Source organism: Plectropomus leopardus, chromosome 15 (genome assembly GCF_026936395.1).
Source record: "Plectropomus leopardus strain MGB_pleo_1.0 chromosome 15, ASM2693639v1, whole genome shotgun sequence".
NCBI classification, from domain to species: domain Eukaryota; kingdom Metazoa; phylum Chordata; class Actinopteri; order Perciformes; family Serranidae; genus Plectropomus; species Plectropomus leopardus.
The window spans coordinates 4,074,733-4,095,212 of NC_142190.1; the positions used below are offsets into that span (position 1 = coordinate 4,074,733).

The following is a 20,480-nucleotide window of genomic DNA, read 5'->3' on the forward strand; positions in this document are numbered from 1 at the left end:
GAAACACTAAATGTTACTTTCAGTTTATTGATAACAGCAAGCTGAGTCTTTTACATCACTGACAATGAATGAAACCGCGTAGGAAACATATTGAGATATACTCTGGTACATTAGTGCTCACTGGCCATTCTCTTTACATTTAAACAAACTTCTCAAAGACCAGCCGATTTCAGCGTGTGCACGAGGAATTTCTACGAACTTTTCCTCCCCAAATATTACTAAGTTTTTATTATTATGAAGAAAATACCTATTCAAACTCAAGAAATGTTGATTTTAAGATGATTTAAAAACGTTTATTCCAACAACCATCAAGAAAATACCGTTACAAACTTAACTGAGATGTTTTTTAAAGTGTTTTAAAACTGTTCAATAGAAAAGTTTGGCTTCAGTCATTTTTCTATCTCATTACAAAGCCTGAAAATAATCTCTTACTTTATTGTTGTGCCTTTTAGTGAGAAGGTTTCTGGTCTGTTCATCGATGGCTCTTCAAATGCTCGTTAAAATAAGATGGAGAACATATCAGTTAAGGTTAATTAGCTTGAAAACAGAAAAAACTGCTTTAGTGTGGAATGGGATAAAAAATAACTGATCCGTTTGCACCATGTTTTAAAAATTAACAACCTAATAAATATAGAAAAATTATGTGGAATGCATAAATTATATCTAAGAAGAATTATTGTAAATGTAATGCACAAGCAGCAACTAAAAGTTTCACAAATAGCCTTGCTGGTGAAGTATTTCCTTTAGGAGAGTTTGCATTTTTAACTCCTCTGGTAATCCTATCAAAAACCTGAAATTATCATCTGTCGAGGAAGAGGTCTGCAGATCGAATCAAAACAGTTTGATCATGCTCTCTCTGGACTTGCCGACTCCGACCCACTTCACTGAAATGAAAAAAAAAAAAAAGACAAGATGTGAGTGGCAGTTTTGGCAAAGCGAGTAACAATTTGGCTGCATTCGATCCATTAATGTAAAGTGCCTCTTTACAAACCTGGCACTTGCAGGAAGTCCTCGATGAACCGAATGTAGCTCTGTGCCTGTGACGGCAGCTCCTCGAAGCTGCGAGCCGCCTCGGTGCTGCAGCACCAGCCCGGCAGCGTCTTGTAGTCCACCTTCACCCGCGTCAAAATGTCCATGTTTGCTACAAACACGAGCACAACGATAACACTGAGTGAAAGATGAATATGCTTTTGTTGTGGATAACAGTTACGAGACTGTGGACAAAACAACACACTGGACAACTGTCCTTTACTTATATTCAATTTTCACTCTACTTTTTTTGGATAATTTTGTGTTCAAGCATGTGGCAGAAATTTTGTTAAGATTGTGTATTTTTCTTTTATCTTGGAATATCCAGCTCAAGCTCTGACGATAAATCACACACACATAACACACACACTGTGGAAATAAAATTGTGACATTCAGACTGTTAAGTGCAGAAAATGCACCACTGAAACCAATTCAAACTGCAATTTATTAATCCCACAGACATCAAAGCATAAAAACATGACTTGTATTATTTCTGGGTGTCATTCTGAGCTTTTGCCTTGAAATTTGTCATTTTGACTATTTTCCACCTGACGGTGTCATTTTTAACATACGTATATGGCATATAGAGAAAATACACACTATTTCCACTAAGTGCACTGTCACAATTAATGTTCCACTGACATATCCCAGACTATGATAATATATTTGTTCTTAAAGTAAGTAAGTAAATAAATAAATAAAAATCTACTGAGCATGTAGTATATTGACAATAATTCATTTGTGTATGTTTTTTTCATCTAACAACATAGTGGTGAGACAAAAACCTGGCATTTAAAGATTTAAAAATCTGAAAATGAATGAATATTTGATATCTATGGTTAGGCCGAAAAGTAGCAGAAAGTAGAAAAAAAGTAGAAGATAATATCAATGTATAACATTATTTAAAGCTTGATTTTTGAAAAGCACATTTTGTGCACAGAGGGTTACGAGTGTGTGTAATATTAAAGCGGATCCTTAGGGTTAAAATGATCAACAACACTACATATAAAAACAAGAACAATGTGTACAAGGCTCACTGTGAAAAGTTTAGTAACTAAGGGTGACAAAGCACTGGTTGGACTTCGGTAACTTACTAACGTTACGATAGAGATGACAGAAATTAAAGAAGTATTTTACTGATATAAAGAGACTCCTCACATAATGCTAAGCCGTCTCTGCATGAAAAGACACACATACATGAAATCAGTGCTACATGACCAGAGAAAACAGAGAAAAAGGACTGTGGCAGGGCTGGGCTATATAAAGATATTATATTGCATCAAGATATGAGACTCTACAGTGTCTTTAATATTGGATAGTTATATCGTGACATGGTGTTTTTTTCCCCCTGATTTTAAAGGTTGCATTACAGTAAATTCAGGCAGTTTTCTCCAATTTTGAGACAGTTCTACTAGTTCTAATACTTGCCTTTACCCACTTTGTCTTTACATCTACATTACTAATGATTATTGATCAGAAATGGAATCATCCAATAGAGCCAATAGTCTTTCCTACAATACTGTCACAGCTGTCCTTCTCTGGCGTTGCTGGTCCACATGTAAGAATGAAAGAACACTTCGAGAAACAATTCGGATCAGGACGAGAACAACTTCAAACATCCGGCAGCCTAAAGATGATGAATGTTTGAGGGAAATCAGAGCTGACGTGCCGGCCGAGAGCAGCTGCGGTGTCACGCGCGGCAGAAAGAGAGAAGTTGTTTCATCATCCTCTGCTTCATTATCTTAACAATTCAATTTGCTCCATTTGGCGAAGCAAGCAGAGGGATACAAAAGATAAATGCACCCTCAAATCTGCTGCAAAATAGATTTTCAAAAACCCAAGATGTTGCATTTCCTGCTGGTAAAAGCTGACCTGTGTAAAAATAAGACATTAGGGAGCATAAAAGCACCGCTCATTTACCTGTAAACAAAGCAGTGCGTCTGAAAATAATAATTCCTGCGAGTATACAGCTCCTCGCCTTTGTTTACAGTAAATATGCTCCTGACATTTGCGGAGAGAGAATCGTCTTAAACATGGATATCTTCAAAGATCAGGAACTCATGATGAATGGCACCAAACAATTACACCTTGTACGGTAGTCATGTAGCCAAGACAGAAAATTAATCAAAAAAATAATCGAATCATTACGTGACATATCTACAGCCTTCTCTGTAGAATTAGTCCATCAGAAGAAAATTAATTGCCAACTATTTTAATAATCTATTAATTGTTTCAGTAATTCTTTAAGCAAACACTTGCTATTTCCAGCTTCTTAAATGTGTGAAATCTGGTGCTTTCCTTTGAAATGTATAATAGTAAATAACGAATCTTTGATTTTTGGACTGTTTGTTAGACAAAAAAAAAATGACCTGAAGATGTCACTTGACATTTTATGGCCTGTAGGATTAAGTGATTAATCTAGAAAAAAATATGCAGAATATTCAATGACAAAAAAACTCTGCCCGGGGCAAAGCATGCTTCTGATGCTGGCATGTTGTAAATTTCGTAGGTAACATTATAGCGGTCTAAATTTACCCGAAAACTAATAAATAGGTGCACTTTGCTGCTTGCATAATATTATGATTATGGCATTACTCTTGGCAGCAGTTATCTCAAATGCAATACTCATTCAACAAATCAACGTGCAAAAATTGCATCAGTAGGCACCCATTTATCACAAAAAAGTTTTCATGCTCGCATGAGGACGATTGTTAGGCGATTTGAAAAAGCCATATTTTGAAAAACTGCAATAGAAACACTTTTTGGCTCATACAGGTCACATGATGCTATGATTATGTGCTTGTCTGTAGGAACTGGCTCCCTCATGACGCAGCAGACGCTGCAGGTGGTGTTACAGAATCACATAACGCTTCAAAAGTTGAGCCGATCATCCTGAAGTTTGAAATCTTTTTCTTTTTATGAATGATTTTAGGTATTAAATAGGGGAGATATCTCACCATTTTGGCCTTTAACTCCTCCAGCACAGTGTTTAAACTTTTAAATGTTCTTTTCCCATCTTTTCAATGTCCATGTAAGTGCAAACAAAACTAAACTAAATCAGTGACATTGTATGTTTGGGTTGCTGGATGCAGGTCAGACATAAAAAGCAATCTGAAGATGTTGAGTTTCCATAACTTGTGCGCTGCATTTCTTTAAAACTACTTTCAGATTAAACAATTAATTGAAAAAATAATTGAGAGATAAAGAAAATAATAAAAAAATGAATTGCAGCCTTACAGTCATCAAACTCTGCCCCCTACTGTCAGGAATCACGAAAACCAAATTTAAAGTGATTCATCTAATGCCTTTTCTTGGACTGATAAATCCAATTCTAATTTTCTGTTACTGGCAAACAAAGAAAAGCTCTATAAAACATTGAAATGTGAATGGCGTACCGGGGAAACTTGGTAGAGGCTGGCCATCGACCTTATAGGCCACGCCCACTTTAATCTCTGGCAGCGTGTCCAAAATGTCCAGCTTTGTCAGAGCGATTCTGCAAGAAAAGAAGTCACTCTGTTCAGCTCTGATAACTGCAGACGGTCAGAGTGCATCACAAAGTTTAACAGTGACTCCAGGAGGGAGGATAATATTCGGAAATAGCGAGCGAGTCTCTTACGCAGAGAAGCCGTTGACCATGTGGGCGTATCTGACCAAAATCAGATCCAGCCAACCACAACGCCTCCTCCTGCCCGTCGTCACGCCGAACTCTCTCCCTCTGGACTGTAACAAGTCTCCAGTCTCCTAAAACTCAGCAAAAAAGAAGCACACACTGTCAACTTTGGAAGAAAAAAGTAAAAATAAACTAAAACTGACTGAAAACTATTTTCTTTCAAGACGTATCGTTTTGATTCTGGCATCTTTATTCGTGGGGACAGTCAGACGCCTTTTTCCACTGACATCCTGCTTCAGTTTCACTCTCCCTTCAGTGGAAGATTCCCAGTACAAACACACTCCTCCACCACTGAGCAGCTGCGGGTTAAGTGTCTCCTTAAAGAGCACATCGCAGACGGACTTTTTCCCGCCTTCCCACAGAGGTTTTCCCAGCAATCTCACAGATTTGAACTAACCTCCGTCTGACCGCAGGTCTGCCTCTGTAACCTCAGGGCAGACGCTGACCGCCAAACCTGAAAAACGGATGATTTCTCTCAAGCCTGTTTGGCTCACAGAGGAAACACTGAGCAAAATACTCACCCGCATTCACAATAAAGGCTGCAGCTGAGTACTGACTGGTACTTTTTAAATACTTCTGCTAGTAGTAGTCATGTCAAGAAAGAATTATTTTCAATATATGAATTTTGTGACTATTTATAGTAATTTTGTGTCTATATGTAGTAATTTATGTACCTTTGTAGAGATTTTGTAGTAATTCTGCCTATTTATAGTAATTTTTTGTCTATTTGTTGTAATTTTGTGTCTATTTGTAGAATTTTTTAGTGATTTTGTTACTTTGTAGGAATTGTAATTTTGTCACTTTGTGTTAATTGCAGTAAATTAGTGTCACTTTGTAGTAATTTTGTGTCTATCTGTATTCATTTTGTGTCATTTTGTCATCATGGGTCTGGGCCATCCTTCTTCAAACGAAACTTTCTTTGCTATTTTAATTGTGGTAACCTCACACTAACTTCACATTTCTCCTTCAGCCCGGTGGAGAATGTTGGCTATTTTACAAAAAGCTGCTGCTGAGCGCCTGAGAAGCCGACGTGATGAATTTGATCCTTTAATCACAACATCGATGACTTCTCAGCTTGAAAAGATTTATCTCTAATGAGCAGGATCTTTCTCATTGACACGTCTTGTTGTCTAATGTGTTTTTACTCACATTATCCTGCTCTGTTGGGAAAGCACCAACGCCCACCCGGGTGGTGTACGCTTTGACGACGCCGTACACTCGTCCGACGTGTGATGGAGGCACGCCAAGACCGGTGCACACTCCTCCCACGGTGCAGTTCGAGGACGTCACGAAGGGATAAGTTCCTGCGCAGAGAAACATCTGTTAACCTGAGGAGGCGAAACATCCATCCATCGTCATCACGAATCGCACAAACCCAGTGCTGCTCACCAAAGTCGATATCCAGCAGAGCAGCGTTGGCTCCCTCCACCAGGATTTTCTTACTGGGACCAGTAAGAGCTTTGTGCATGAAGTACACCCCATCAGTCACCAGAGGACGCAGTCTCTCTGCGTAGCTCTGAAACACAGTGAGCGAAAAATACTTAGCCCATCTCGAGATGAGCTGTTTAAACGCTGTTCCACAATTAGTACCGATTACAACTCAACAATTTAAACGCAGGCAACATCTTCTGAAATGAATCAATGAAAATACATCTTTATTAACGCAACTTCTTTATTTCTTATTTGTTTCTGCCTAAAAAACTGCAATGCTCAGCAGGATCACCCGCAGACTTTGTGGTGGTTTTGCCTCTTTTTTGTTGTTGTTTTGTGTCTCTTTGTAGTTATTTTGTTTCTCTCTGATTTCATTTTGTGTCATTTTTTTTTAGTAATTTTGTGTCTCTTTGAAGGGATTTTCTAGTCATTATGTCTCTTTGAGGTCAGTTTTTGTAATTTTTTGTGTCTTTTCAAAGGAATTTTTTGTATCTACAGTAATTTTGTGTGTGTCTGTAGTAATTTTATGCCCCTTTGCTGTCATTTTGTATTTATTTTAGGTAATTGTAAAGTAATTTTGTGTCTCTTTAAAGTGTTTTGTGTCTCTTTAAGGTAATTTTGTAGTAATTTTGTGTCTCTTTGAGGTAATTTTGTGTCTCTTTGAGGTAATTTTGTCGTAATTGTGTAGTCATTATGTCTCCTGAAGATCATTTTTTGGAATTTTGTGTCTTTTTGAAGTCATTTTGTCTCTTTGAAGTCATTTTATGTCTTTTTTGAAGTAACTTTGTGTGTCTTTCAAGTAATTTTGTGTCTCTTTGAGGTAATTTTGTATTTCTTCAGGGTCATTTTGAGGTAATTTTGTCTATTTAAAGTAATATTTCCTGGCTCTACTTGATAACCCGTCCTCACCTTCAGCTGCTCGAGTTCACTGTCAATGTCGACGTTAAGGTTTGGATACATCGTCAGGAAATGTTCTGCCAACATACGGAACCTGAGGAGAGGACAGAGTTTATGAGTCCGTTTTATTAAAGTCTGTGTGTCTCCTTCTGTATGAAAGGACACATTCACAACATGATACACAGGACAGACACGTCTCCACGAAAGCAGGATGCCAGCAGTTTTCACACATGTGCCCTGGAGAGGTGCTGCCATCTGGTGGCAGGAGACATTACAGACGCTACAATTATTGAAGCAATGCTTTGAGAAACCAAAAAATAAATAAACAAAAATTGTGAGAATGAAAAGACGCTTTTACGTGAAAATAACAACACATGATTATGAGACACAGTAACTTTAACTACGCATGATTGAGGGACATTATTTCAACCTTAAATGTAATTTTTTTCTAAATATCTAGAAAGGGGGAAAACCAATGTGGCAACAAACGATGAGAATATAAAAATAAAAAAATGAATAAATAATAATAAGAAAAACTCACTTGTCCTCAAAAACCTTGAAATCTGAGACGAGGTCACAGACTCGCAGGCCGTTGCGAGCAGCTTTGGACGAGTACGCAGGACCGATCCCCTTCTTTGTGGTTCCCAAACTGGAGAGCAACCAAAAAAACAACATTAATTACCAAAATAAACTCACAGAAAATAATCTCTCCAAATTCAGAGCAGCTCTAATTACTTTTTCCCTTCTTGCTGCTGCCGCTGCTGCTCCTGGATCCCGTCAACAGCCTGATGGAAGTTGAACACTAGAGGCGGACAGATGGGACAGTCAGTAAGAGGATACTTCTAAATAAAAATGTGAATGAAGAAATGTTGACTTACCAATGTGGGCACGATCAGAAATCTTTAATCTCTCCTCCCATCCCTGCAATCCTGCACGCAATACAACAACATTACATGACTGGAACAGCAAGCACATATATACCTCGCAGAAAGCAGGTATTATACATCCTACAAATTTAATTACAGTTTTTTTGTGAGTTTGGGACACTGCTACTCTAACTGCAAAATGGCTCATTTAGCCATTTTGACAGTGCTGCCTGAGGAAGACAACGACCCTCATTTATGAAACGAACGCGCGACAGAAAACTGAGCGTACGATCATTTTCACACAAAGCATCGATTACTGTGGACGTGAGCAGAGACGACAATCAAATCTCACATTAGGTCCCAGCTCGACCATATTCTGACAAACATCAAAGTATCTGCAGCCAAATATTAATCACTGAAAAATGTAACCTATCATGTTTATGTCTGCGGTCTCTCACACCGTCTGTGCGCTAACTGACGGCTTCCTGAAACTTTTATCAACACCGACAAGCCAAAGCATATTTGCATCCTTTATCATTACAATGAAATACATAAACTCTGCAAGATTAGCGAAATGCTCGTAGCCTCCAGCCACCAGATATGAAAGCCTGATAGACGCGGACACGCGCTCCATGTTCAGGGTCAATTATGAGATTTAATATAAATAGAAGAATAACAATATCAGTATTATATAATATACAGGCTAATATCATTTATACATGTACGCTGTGGGTTGGTCCATATCATGGATGTGTAAATCACATATTCTAGTCTCAACTGCAGGTCGACTGTCCACTGTAACGCTTTGTTTTCTGTCCACACTGCGTTTTTCAGACTTCCTTTGAGGACACTTCTCAGGCTGCCAGACAGAACCAGTTAGTTAAACTGGACCTGGGATGATGAGTTTTCTCCTCTTGGCCATATCACATCTCTCCATGCTGATAACTGTCAGGGCGAGGCCCCTAAACCCAGAACACACTGGGGTGGGATATGTGAACGATGACTGTTGCATTTATCAACAGCCGCTCATTTCCACAGCGAGATTGTTGAGATAAGAACATTTTAGTATTCACATATGAACCCTGCCATGATTTCTCCGCTCAGATCTGCACTGGTTTGTATGTTAGATTGATAAATGAGGGCCGCTGTTAATATCGCCACATCTCTCCTGCGTAGAAAACTTTACCTTTGCCTTTCTGCAGATTCTTTTCAGCCTCCTCAAACAGACCTGGCAGGTGAATCACCACTCCGTTGCCTGCAACATAAAAATAAACTTTAACTTCATGCAACATTGCATAAGACATTTCCTTTGAGAAACAAACTGCTTGTTTTTTCTGACATTTTATTTATACAACACGCTATCTTGTTACTAATCCCTTTAATCAGAGCTCCTTTGGTGCAGTGATACTGAAATTACAGCCCACGGGCAGCATCTGACCCCTGATAGCGTGCCGGCTGGCCCTCCAAACTTTTTTTATTTCACGATAAAAGTGACCTGATTTACACTGGGAACAGTTTTTGTACTTTTAGTATACATAAAGATGCCAAAGCACATAAACAGCATCAAAATAGATCTTATTTATTTAAAAGAGTGCCAGTAAAGGATCCCCCACACCCCCTGTAAGAGGTCCTAGCTAAGCCCCTAAAGTCCTAAAATCCTTGATATTTATGAAAATCCAAGAGTTGTCTTATAATCTGACAAATTTCCTCCAATCCTGAAAACCAGAGAAACATCCTGAAAAGCCCCTAATGTTCTAAAAACCTAGAAAAGTCCACAAATCCTAGAAACATCCTAAAATTTGAGAATCAAAGAAACACCCTAAAATCTGAGAAATGTCCTGCAATCCTAAAAATGTGCTAAAATCCTAAAATTAAAAAAAAAAAAAAAATCCCACATTCGTCTTAAAGTCCAAGAGATGTCCTAAAATCCTGGAAATAGGTATGCGGCTGCATGTGTGTGTTTGGTGTATGGCCTCTTGTCATTTTCAAAAAGTGGCCCCTAAGCAAAGCCAGCTGAGTATCGCTGCTTTCATGTTTCATCTCTTTATGTTTTGACAGTGGAAAAAAAACTACCCAAATGAGGAAATGCAAAACTATTTCTAGAAGAGAGCGCACTTCCCCATCAACATTACAACTGACAAGGCTGTTTACAGTGCTTCTGATGTCCACTCTGATCTGGATCATATACTGATTCTTTATTGCTTTATTAGGATCTTTATCTTCCCGCCGACTTCACATCTTTCATAATAAAACACAGCGATCGTCTCGTACCAATGAAGGAGACGGCCTTCTTGTTGAGCACTCCACTGGGCAGCAGGTGGAAGTCGTACTCCACCGAGTCCACCACCACCGTGTGACCCGCGTTGTTGCCTCCCTGCAAACACAACAAACACTCAGCCGGCTGGAGGGCAGTTTCCTGATCATGAGATGCACCAGTGAAGGCAAATAAACAACAGAAAACACTAACACAGAGGACAGTCACATCGTCACAGTCTCATGTAGTGCCGCCTGCTCCACATAAAATGAAATTGTTCCATGTTGAAAAATAAAGTGCACTATTCCTTCCTGAAACAACATTTTGTCTCGCCCTTTTGTGCACGCCTCAATCCAATGCGAGTTTTCACATGCTTGGAATGACAAAATTAACAGGGTGTGTGCAGGTATCAGACGCAGAGTAAATGCTTTTTTAAAAACCTTTTAAAGGTGATTTAGACACCAAATTTAAGAAAAATTCGTGTTTTTTATTTATCAAGCATTGCAGGTTAGTTAGTACCTACAACTTGTACTCATGTACAGTATTTGACTAGATGCACTTTGTTACAGGTCTGGTCAGAATAATTTGGTGAATAATGACAAAAAAAGGCGAGAAATTAAGTGTCTGACACTCAAAATATTATAGGGGAGCCCCCTTAGCCAGACCTCCGCCTGATGTGTGTCCTCTCCGGGCATAAGACCACTTCAAAGGTGTCCCTGATTTTCTTCAAATTTAAAGTGGCAACCATAAAAACACCTCAGCCTGTGTTTTACTGACAGCAGGTCAAAGTATTCAGCCTCTGCAGTACCAGTGTTACAATTCGGCTGTGGTCTAAACATTAAAAACATAATTTTCTGCTAAATATCATTGAAAAAAAGAGGGGGGAGGAACAGCTGTGCACCAACGGGCGGTCAGTGCGTTACATAACCGTGAGCAGTGAATGTGCCGTTATCAGTGTGTGGAGGTCATGCGCGGGAGTCTGCACACATTTGTTTCTCCTCAGGTGACAGATAAAAAAACAACAGCAGAAACAATGCAGCACTAATAGCATCAGTTTAGCATCAACTTAGCTACATCCGGGAGGTCAGACAAGGTTGTTGACGTCGCAGCCAGGTCATGAATATTCACGCTAAACGGACACGACTTTCGCCAAACTCCAGTGTTAAAACTAGTTAAAACAACAACGCCGCTGTTTAAAATGGTGCGGATGTAAAATATGGAGTTAAATAGATAGCGTGGCTGTGTACCTGGCACCTGCATACGATATCCGCATCCATGGCGAGCAAGTCCACAACTTTTCCTTTGCCCTCGTCGCCCCACTGCGCCCCGAGCACCACGGTCACTTTGTTGGTCGGCTCCTTCGGGACGCGGAGAGGAGCCTCGACAGAGGCGCTCTCCCGGGGCCGCTTCACCACCGGCTCCCCGTTCAAAGAAGAGACGGTCTCCCGTCCGTTAACGTTAGCCATGGTGCTGTCGGATGCCATGCTGCTGCCCTCCGTCTACAAACCGGAATACCGTTTTACCGCGTTTCTCTGCGTCACGGGAAGTGCTGGTCCGACGTTTCACCGCTACATGGCGGTGTTTCCCATGACAAGGACATTTATTTCAACTAAATCAATTTAATTTATTTTCATTTCATTTCATTCTGTTTTTTAAATGTATTTTATTTTATATCTTGTATTTTTTATATCTTATATCTTTATTTATTTAAAATTGATCAATTATATTATTAGTATTTAATTACTACACATTTAGTTAATCAACAACTATTTTTATTATGTCATACAGAATATTATCATTTTTTTCTTTTTTTTCCCATATACTTTTTACCTTTATTAAGTAACAAATTCTAGATTTTGCAATATCAAGTTGATAATGACGCGCAAACAGTACAAATTACAGATAAAGAGCATATAACTCTCATGGAAAATAAACCTAAACCAACGATTTAAAAAAAAGGGTAAATAAATAACATTTTTAAAATATAGCTGGAATAAGCAAATGCATCAGAACAAAAACATATGAGTATTTTATATAAATATTATAAAATATTAGGACTATATCGGACTACAACGCCTAATTCATTAAAACACATTTTTAATGCTTTTTGTTTTCGTCCATATTGTACATATTCCTGTTACTGAGACATATATTTCAAATGATTCAACTATTTCTTTATGTTTTTTAAGTTCATTTTCATTTTTAATCAAAACTATACAGAATAGTAGTACTATATATAATAAAGTACTTATAATTATAATAATATAATAATAATAATAAAAAATATTATATTATTATTATTTTATTATAAAATAAAATAATAATATAATATAATAATATATATAATATAGTAATTATAATTATAATGATCATGAATATAGTTTAAAAAAACGTTTTAAATATTTTTAAAATAATTAATCAGTCATTAAATAGCGCCTGAACGCAGCACAAGAAAACTTAAGTCGATCCAGATTTATAAGAGTTAAAATAAAAAGCACTGCAGATTAAGAGACGTCACGATCATAAAGAGTATATACGAATAAAGTGAGACTGACCCCTCTCCACTTCCGTCTTCGTTTTAATCCTCCGGGCAGACAAACGGACTAAACCCGCCCTCTGCTGCTCGCTGCTGTGGCAGCCCCAGATGATCATTGTGTTGACGTTAACGTGAACGCGCATGTCTCTAACTACTCCACTGGTATTAGCCAGGTCACGATGCCTTTGCTCAGTTTTACAATAAGAGAACGTATGTTGTGTTTAATAATTAATCTTGTTGTATAGGGAAATGCGAGAAGAAGTTGAGCGCTGCAAACCGCGTGCGAAAGTGAGGTTTTATCCTTTTAACTTCCACTTTTTGTTGTTTATTCTAAGTGCTTACAATGTTGGGCTCTTTGAATCGGATGTTTTTCCGCGCTTTAAACCAAACTCAGCTGCTGTTTGCAGTCAGAAACGCACCGTGGAGACACACGATCCGCTCGTGCAGTTCAGCAACATTTCAGTTGCTCGAGGACTCTCTTGGTGAGTTTAACTGCATTTTAACGCATTCAGGAAAAACACACATTTAATCCCATGCATATGACATCAACAGCGCTCGACTATGGAGGCACGCGGATGCATTTTAACTACGTGTGGCTGCGGGATCACTGCCGCTCTGCGTCTTCATTCAACTCCAAAACCAACCAAAGAAACGTGGACACCGGGAGCATAGACCTCACCATCCGTCCTGAAAAAACAGCTGTGCAAGATGGTTATCTGGTCCTCACGTGTAAGTCAGTCTAGATAAAGTTACACTACAGAGAAAATGTGGTTAGACAAAGCATGCTTAAAGTGTCTTAAAGTCAAGTTGTCTGCACCTCATAATAGACCATCCCTATTAATTGCATTGTAATGACACTTTAATAAAGTCATTATGCACCACTGCGTGTCCAGTGCAGGCAACTTGGTAGCAATTTTCTTTCTTTTTTTTTTTAACACTGTTTATTGAATTTTCACATAGGAAATAACAACAGCTTTTCCAGTAGCAAGACAACAGAATTGGGTGACAACAAACTTAACAATAAAAAAGGCCTGAAAAATAGCACAAAATAGTACAAGAGTATTAGTTACAAGAAAATCAACACAAAAGGCAAGAAGAATAAATAAATTTTAAAAATGGCCTCAAAAAAAATCTTTTTTTTCTGTAACAAAATGTGTGTTACATTGTGAAGTTCTATTGCATCTCTGACAGTGCTTTACTGGGACATGAGAAGACGTTTGATTTAAAACTAAGAATGATTAAATGAGGTATTTGCCACATGAAAACTAAAGTTTGATTCAATCATTTACTTTTAGAAAACCAATGAGGGGCTGCCTATAGCAATAAGTAGTCACACATAAACTTCAGAGCACTTTATCATCGAGTGTCCTGGTTCAGACCTTTGAATCTGCACTGAGTTGACACTTCTGTTTGATATCAGGCAACATGTGGAGCTCTCTTCACATGTGGAGAAGGAGCGGACTTTTCCCTTTGTGGCGACTGTGTTTTGTTGTGCAAATATTCTCTTTGTTAATCTGTTAGGGTATGGTCAGGTCATGAAGGACGCTTCTGGACTGCTTCCATTGTTTACCACAAGATATGCATACATAAAATAATCACTATGTCACCGTGATATAGATATCAACCTCTATCAGTGAATTGCAACATCTTTTATGAACTGGCTTAGAGAATATTTGGCTCTTACAGATGCTGTCATATAAAAAAGATTAGACCACGAATGGGTTTGCTTCTCATGCACATGGACATGTTAGAGTTACCAAAGGTAGCTTGACACAATGAAAAAAATAATGATAAATTCGTGGTTTTAAACTCAAATTGCGCCTGTGCTGTTGTGTCTGTTAACCCTTTTAAAACTTGGTCGAAACCACTTTTATCGTCCTATGCTCAGAAGCCGCTCACAAGTATTTAAACCCTTGAACCCTGAGCGAGTTGAAGCAATTTCTTTCGAAAACATGGAGTTTGGTTTGGGGTTATTACTACCTTTGTTCCCATCTCAGAGACGAGACCACAAAGCGTCAATATTAAAAAAAATCTCAGCACGTGCAGTTGGGACATAGATACAAAAATAAAGCGGTAGCAGCAGCCCCATACATGTTTCATGGATTTTAGGACATTTCAAGGATTTTAGGACATTTCAAGGATTTTGAGGACAATTCTAGTATTTTAGGACATTGGGGGCTTAGCTAGGACCCATGTCGGGGGTGTGGGGATCCTCCACTGGCACTTTTTTGATAAACAAGCTCTATTTTGATGCTTTTTTAAATGCACTCTGGCACCGTATATATACTAACAGCACAAAAATAATTCCCAGTTGAATCACTTTCAATATATCGTGACTCAGAAAATGGTTGGGGGTCATCGGGCACTCTGCTGGAGGCCAGATTCGGCCTGCAGGCTGTAAGTTGAGTATCACTGCCTTATACTGTACACACTCCAGCACAATATGAGTAATTTAGTTTTTGGACTAAGAGAAAAAAACAGTCCTGCAGCAGCAAGCAGAGGAAAAAGAAACAGCTTATACTTTGCCCCTCGCCTGTAAGAACTGCTGGCTTCATGTACACACATTCCCATTTTCCTCTGTCTTGTGACCCCACAGCTTTAATCTCTGCACACCCTAATAATTATACTCCTTTAATATTCAGTTCTTTAAATGGGAAGCACAACATGGACAGGGAGATACCATCACTGTAAGCTTTTAATAGTCTGGCAGCTTGGAGATGCCCGTGCTTCCTGGCTGTGGGCGTCAGTCTGGCTCATGCTACTCAGGGTTGTCCTAAAGACTGACTGATGCCTCCCTGTGAGCTGCCGGGCTGTTACTCTGTTTTTTTTTAATTTATGCACAAGAGGGGCGCTGAATCTTACATAAACTGACAAATGGGGACCTGTCAGCCCCAAGACAGCTGATGATGCATGCACTGCTGTGGGCATGCTGGCATATACACAGTGTGGTGGTGCATATTCAAGGTCAGCTGAGTGAGCGTGTGCACATCCTATCCATGAACATTAGCCCTCACAGACTTGGTTTGCTAAATACTCATTTTTAATGTTACAAGGGAACTCCTGGATACTCGTGTTGCACACAGATCATGTGCTTTATGCTTACAGTACACATAAAAGAAGTTTTTATGAGCTGTCCTGTAATCCTTTACAACCCGGTGTACTGCAGTACAGAATAGTTATTATGAGTTTCTCCCATTTGTGTTTTTGTTAAAGCACACTGGGCCTCACGCAAGAAACTATAAATGAATAGATTTCATCTTTTTTTGCTTGTATCCAGGATTTATTCTCATTTTGTTTGTACACACTGATTTTTTGGTTTTTGCTCTTCTCTTAGGTAAGAGAAAATTTGACTAGTAGTTCAGATTAATCGTACCAAGATAAAGAAAAAAACATCTCATTCTCACAGGCCACAAACTGCTGCCCAGCACAAAGAAAAATAAGTTTCACATTTGATGAACATTTAAAAAAATGCATGAATATCAATCAAATTTAGATCATGTTTTAATTACAATGACTGGGTTAGTGAATTTCAGGGCTAAAGAAATGCTACTATACTTAAGTACAAGAGTGTTGGTCCACTTTGTCCACCTTGTTCGTTAACCTTGCTTGTCATTTTTGTGCTTTTCTAATTTTGAACAATAAATTTACAAAAATAAGCTTTTTTGCCAATAATATATAATGCACACACTGTGATCTTCCCATATATGGTCTAACCATTCATGAAAAATTAATAAAAATTAGTCAAAATCAGGTTGTGCATATATTTCGTACAATTTCCATTAATCGTACCTAATGACAGTGTTTTTTTCTGTGCCGCAGGGCCCGGAGGTCATGTGTCAAAGTACAGCTTTAGCTGGCTCGCAGAGAACAGCTTTGAAGGAAAGAAGCAGAGCGTCATCCAGCCGCGCGTACTGTGGAATTCAGACATCTATAAGAAAGCTAACGTACCGTCTGTCAAATATGACACATTTATGAGCTCTGATGATGAAGTAAAGAAGTTTCTCCAGAACTACATCCTGTATGGGATTGCTTTTGTAGACAACGTCCCGGTAACAGTTGAAGCTACAGAGGAAGTTACCCAGAGGGTCAGTCTCATCAGGTATTAGTGGTTCTTTTTGATTAATCTTACGTGAAATTACTATTCTGTATTATTGATTTGCTTTTAATAGAAATATTAAGCGCAAAGCATTTTTCCACTTGTTCCTAATCCATTTGTGTTTGGTGTTACTGGTCCATAAGGGAGACTACATATGGAAGAATGTGGTGTTTTACCTCAGATTTTTCCAGAGGAGACTCTGCTTACAGCCAGCTGGCCCTGGACCGTCACACTGACACCTCCTACTTTCAGGAGCCATGTGGGTAGGTGCAGCAGAGATCAACTGATACAGCCTGAACACTAAGGAAGTGAAAGGAATTATTTTTGAAGCACTGAAAAAGTAACATTAAAAAAAAATTAAGCTTTACCTAAAAAAAAAAGAGAAATCCATGCCAATATTTATTTATTTCCATATTAATTTATTCCTGTATTCCTGTATACATTTTTTTCTATATTTATCTTTTATTCCTCTATTTAATTCCCTGTTTATTTATTTATCCCTGTATTTAGATATATATTTCTTTATTTATTTATTTCTGTATGTATTTAAAAATAAAGTCATTTTTGTCCCCTATAAGCGATCTCAATGTCAACAGTTTTCATCGCACTGAGCAGTGTTAATTTTGATACATCATATAAAACCTAATAAAAATATGCATTTTCTATCGCACTTTCTAACTCGATGCTGCTGACCGCTGTTGCAGAATCCAGGTTTTTCACTGCCTCAAGCATGAGGGGACGGGGGGAAGGACACTACTTGTGGACGGATTCTATGCTGCTGAAAAATTGCGCCAGCAGTCTCCTGAAAACTTTGAGCTGCTTGCCCGCGTGCCCATCAGGCACGAGTACATTGAAAACACTGGCGAACACCAAAACCACATGACAGGCATCGGACCTCTGCTCAACGTCTATCCTTGGAACAATGAAATGTACCTCATCCGGTATGTTAGTGATTTCATCTTATACTCATGTTTGTGCAGTAGTGAATTATTTGGCAATAAAATTTTAGGATTTTAATGTAGAGGTGAAAAAATGTACCTTTGAGCTATATACACCTGCCAAGCTGCAGACCACTGTTAAAGACCAACAAACGACAAAATGGGTCGTGATTTTGCAAATCATAGCTGTGTTTCCAGCAACTTTTGTTTGTAAGAATCCGTCACTCTTCTTTCAGCGTAAGTAGTTAGAAAAGCTTTTTTTCACAGACATTACTCTCTTTTCAATGGGAATTGTGCCCCCAAACCAGACATTTAAAGCACCATAACCAAGTGTAATCACATATCGTATCGCATCGCATCGCATCGTATCGTATCGTATCGTTTCGTTTCGCATCGTATAGTATAGTATAGTATCGTATCGTATCGTATCGTATCGTATCGTATCGTATCGTATTGTATCGTACCGCACCTTATCGCAACATATTGCATCATATTGCATCACATTGCATATCATTGCTATCGTATTGCATTGCATCGCATTGAATTGCATAACATTGCATTGCATCGCATCATATCGCATAGCATCAGAATGTATCGTATCGTATCACATTTTATCGCATTGAATTGTATTGTATCACATAGTGTCACATCGCATCGTGTCACATTGTATTCTGTTGCATAGTATTGTATCGTATTATATCACATCGCATCACATTGCTACACAACTTGAAAATGTAATGTATCTGTGGTTTGCAGAAATGTACAGTGCCAACATTTTTCTGGCAATTTGAAATTGTTCCTTGGTAGTTAGAATATTCTGTAGTTTTAAAGGTTTGATAAAATGTTTTAAATTGTTGTATAATTGAAGATTGTTGTACCTTTTCTTCACCAGATACAACAACTATGACAGATCAGTGATAAACACATTACCTCATGACATGGTTCAGAGATGGTATGCTGCACATCGAGAGTTGACAACAGAGCTAAGGCGGCCAGAGAACGAGCTGTGGGTGAAACTGACTCCAGGGAAAGTAAGAAAGTTACACCTCTTAACAAGGATACACTCAGACAAGCCAGAAAACAAAAATATATACATTCTTCTCCAATTGCCAAAACGTAATTTACAGTTTTAGTATAATTAAATGATATATATGTAAGTGTAGTTTAGTTTGATCTAACGACTTTATCCTCTCTATTCTTTAGGTTATTTTCATAGACAACTGGCGTGTGATGCACGGGAGGGAGTCTTTCACCGGCCTGAGGCAGCTCTGTGGATGCTATCTGACCAGAGACGACATCCTCAGCACTGCACGCTGCTTTGGACTACAGGCCTGATCTTGGACATGAGGGGCCTTCACTACTGTGCCGAATCAATTAGCCTTTAGATTCAGTTATTGTTATTCTACAACGCAGAGTTGCACAACATGTAATGAAGTAATGCCTTAATATATCACAAGAAAAAAAAGAGGGAGAAATGCTGCATCTTGTTGATGGTCCACTAAACAGAGTTTTTATGTTGTCATCCTACAAAAAACAACAAAAAAGTGTTTATATGAAGAGCCTTTTAGTATCTGTGTGCTAGGTACCCCAACAGAATGACAAAAAATGGGGACGGTTGTATTGGTAAAAACTTTTCACACTGGAAACTAAGGCTGTAAGTGACACAGAGTTATGCAAGTCGAATCAGATTCGGTTGTTCAAGACAAATTTTTGCAGATTTTTTTCCATATAAAGTTTTACAGTTTGAACAGTACTCAGGGGGCGATTAGTGTTACAGCGGCATTCATGTAACATAGTAAACAAGCTAATGTTACTAATGACAGATCGCATATGCACATTTTACCAACACTAGATGTCAAACAAAAGCCTATCTCTATCGTATTAACTTGCTGTGAGCTGCAAATTTACTAGGTGTTTTCAGTGCTGTTATGGTGCAGTCTCTCTCTCCCTTTGTGCTGCGTAACGTGAGTTAGACTTAGAGTAACGTAAAGGGAGGGGCACTCACTGGTTCTGTACTGGCACTACTACCAATGTGAACAAGTCATGCTTTGTAATGTTTCCAATCAGGATGCTTTTTTTATTCTTCCTTTGTAAAAATTAATAAAAACAGTGAAACTTTGTCTTCTGAAGTTTTTCTGCTGTGTTATAATATGACTTTGGTGTTAAAACAGCTTTACACTGGGTGAGTTATATGTGCAAATAAGGTTGGCAAAAGCTTTTCTTTAGTTAAAGTGTAACCAGTGCAAAGTTAATTAGAATCAAAGTGGAGCAGGCAGCTCCATAAAGATGTAAAGCAAAAAAGGGAAGTAAAAAACAAAAACAAACAAGAAAAAAATACCATAAGAAAGTGCTTTCTCTAGCATAAAAGTAAAATGTATAATTACAAGAATTCTAAATACAGTTTTCTGGACATTTTTCCCTTTTTTATTTATTTATTTATTTTTTAAATCTACTAATTACCCTTAGTTTATTGTAAGGTAATTTTAAGGTCTTTTTCTTTTTTTTTTTTTTTTTTACTAATTTTACTAATTTCTTGCCAGGTTGCTCATTGTGTATTTTGCCATGTTTAAATTAAAAGGCATCTGAATGCAATTAAAATGATGTGGATCTAGGTTTGAAAGGGTTAAAGGTCTGTATTGCTTTGCAGTTTCCAAATAATTGTGAATTTTTGGATGCTATCTTGGCATTGGCAGGCGGTAGCCAGCTTAATTTGCATGAAATATATAGAATTTAATTGTGCTAGAGAAGGACCTGTATAATATT

General features: G+C 38.2%; 2 protein-coding genes across 2 annotated transcripts; one reads left to right on the plus strand and one right to left on the minus strand.

The window, feature by feature from the left end:
* Positions 1-7: 7 nt before the first annotated feature.
* Positions 8-11,700, minus strand: adss2l (adenylosuccinate synthase 2, like). Its single transcript, XM_042499653.2, has 13 exons — positions 11,395-11,700; positions 10,165-10,267; positions 9,080-9,148; positions 7,906-7,956; positions 7,763-7,829; positions 7,569-7,676; positions 7,040-7,121; positions 6,089-6,215; positions 5,849-6,003; positions 4,646-4,770; positions 4,425-4,522; positions 992-1,141; positions 8-884 (listed from the first exon to the last, which is right to left on the minus strand). The coding sequence occupies exons 1-13, from the start codon at positions 11,629-11,631 to the stop codon at positions 832-834; spliced, it is 1,425 nt and encodes a 474-aa protein (XP_042355587.1). The 5' UTR covers positions 11,632-11,700; the 3' UTR covers positions 8-831.
* A 1,112-nt stretch (positions 11,701-12,812) lies between these two features.
* tmlhe (trimethyllysine hydroxylase, epsilon) lies at positions 12,813-19,837 on the plus strand. The gene is made up of 7 exons (XM_042499694.2): positions 12,813-13,165; positions 13,236-13,412; positions 16,503-16,782; positions 16,923-17,042; positions 17,484-17,720; positions 18,610-18,748; positions 18,921-19,837. The coding sequence occupies exons 1-7, from the start codon at positions 13,027-13,029 to the stop codon at positions 19,050-19,052; spliced, it is 1,224 nt and encodes a 407-aa protein (XP_042355628.1). The 5' UTR covers positions 12,813-13,026; the 3' UTR covers positions 19,053-19,837.
* The last annotated feature ends 643 nt before the right edge of the window (positions 19,838-20,480 follow it).

Bases quoted from the DNA above. Each gene is read 5' to 3' on its own strand.
- adss2l (XM_042499653.2), bottom strand. From the start codon at position 11,631: ATGGCATCCGACAGCACCATGGCTAACGTTAACGGACGGGAGACCGTC. The intron at 7,830-7,905 runs GTAAGTCAACAT...GTCCGCCTCTAG, and splicing joins TTCTGATCGTGCCCACATTG to TGTTCAACTTCCATCAGGCT. The intron at 6,216-7,039 runs GTGAGGACGGGT...ACTGTGTTTCAG, and splicing joins GTGAACTCGAGCAGCTGAAG to AGCTACGCAGAGAGACTGCG.
- tmlhe (XM_042499694.2), top strand. From the start codon at position 13,027: ATGTTGGGCTCTTTGAATCGGATGTTTTTCCGCGCTTTAAACCAAACT. The intron at 13,413-16,502 runs GTAAGTCAGTCT...TCTGTGCCGCAG, and splicing joins TGGTTATCTGGTCCTCACGT to GGCCCGGAGGTCATGTGTCA. The intron at 17,721-18,609 runs GTATGTTAGTGA...TTTCTTCACCAG, and splicing joins AATGAAATGTACCTCATCCG to ATACAACAACTATGACAGAT.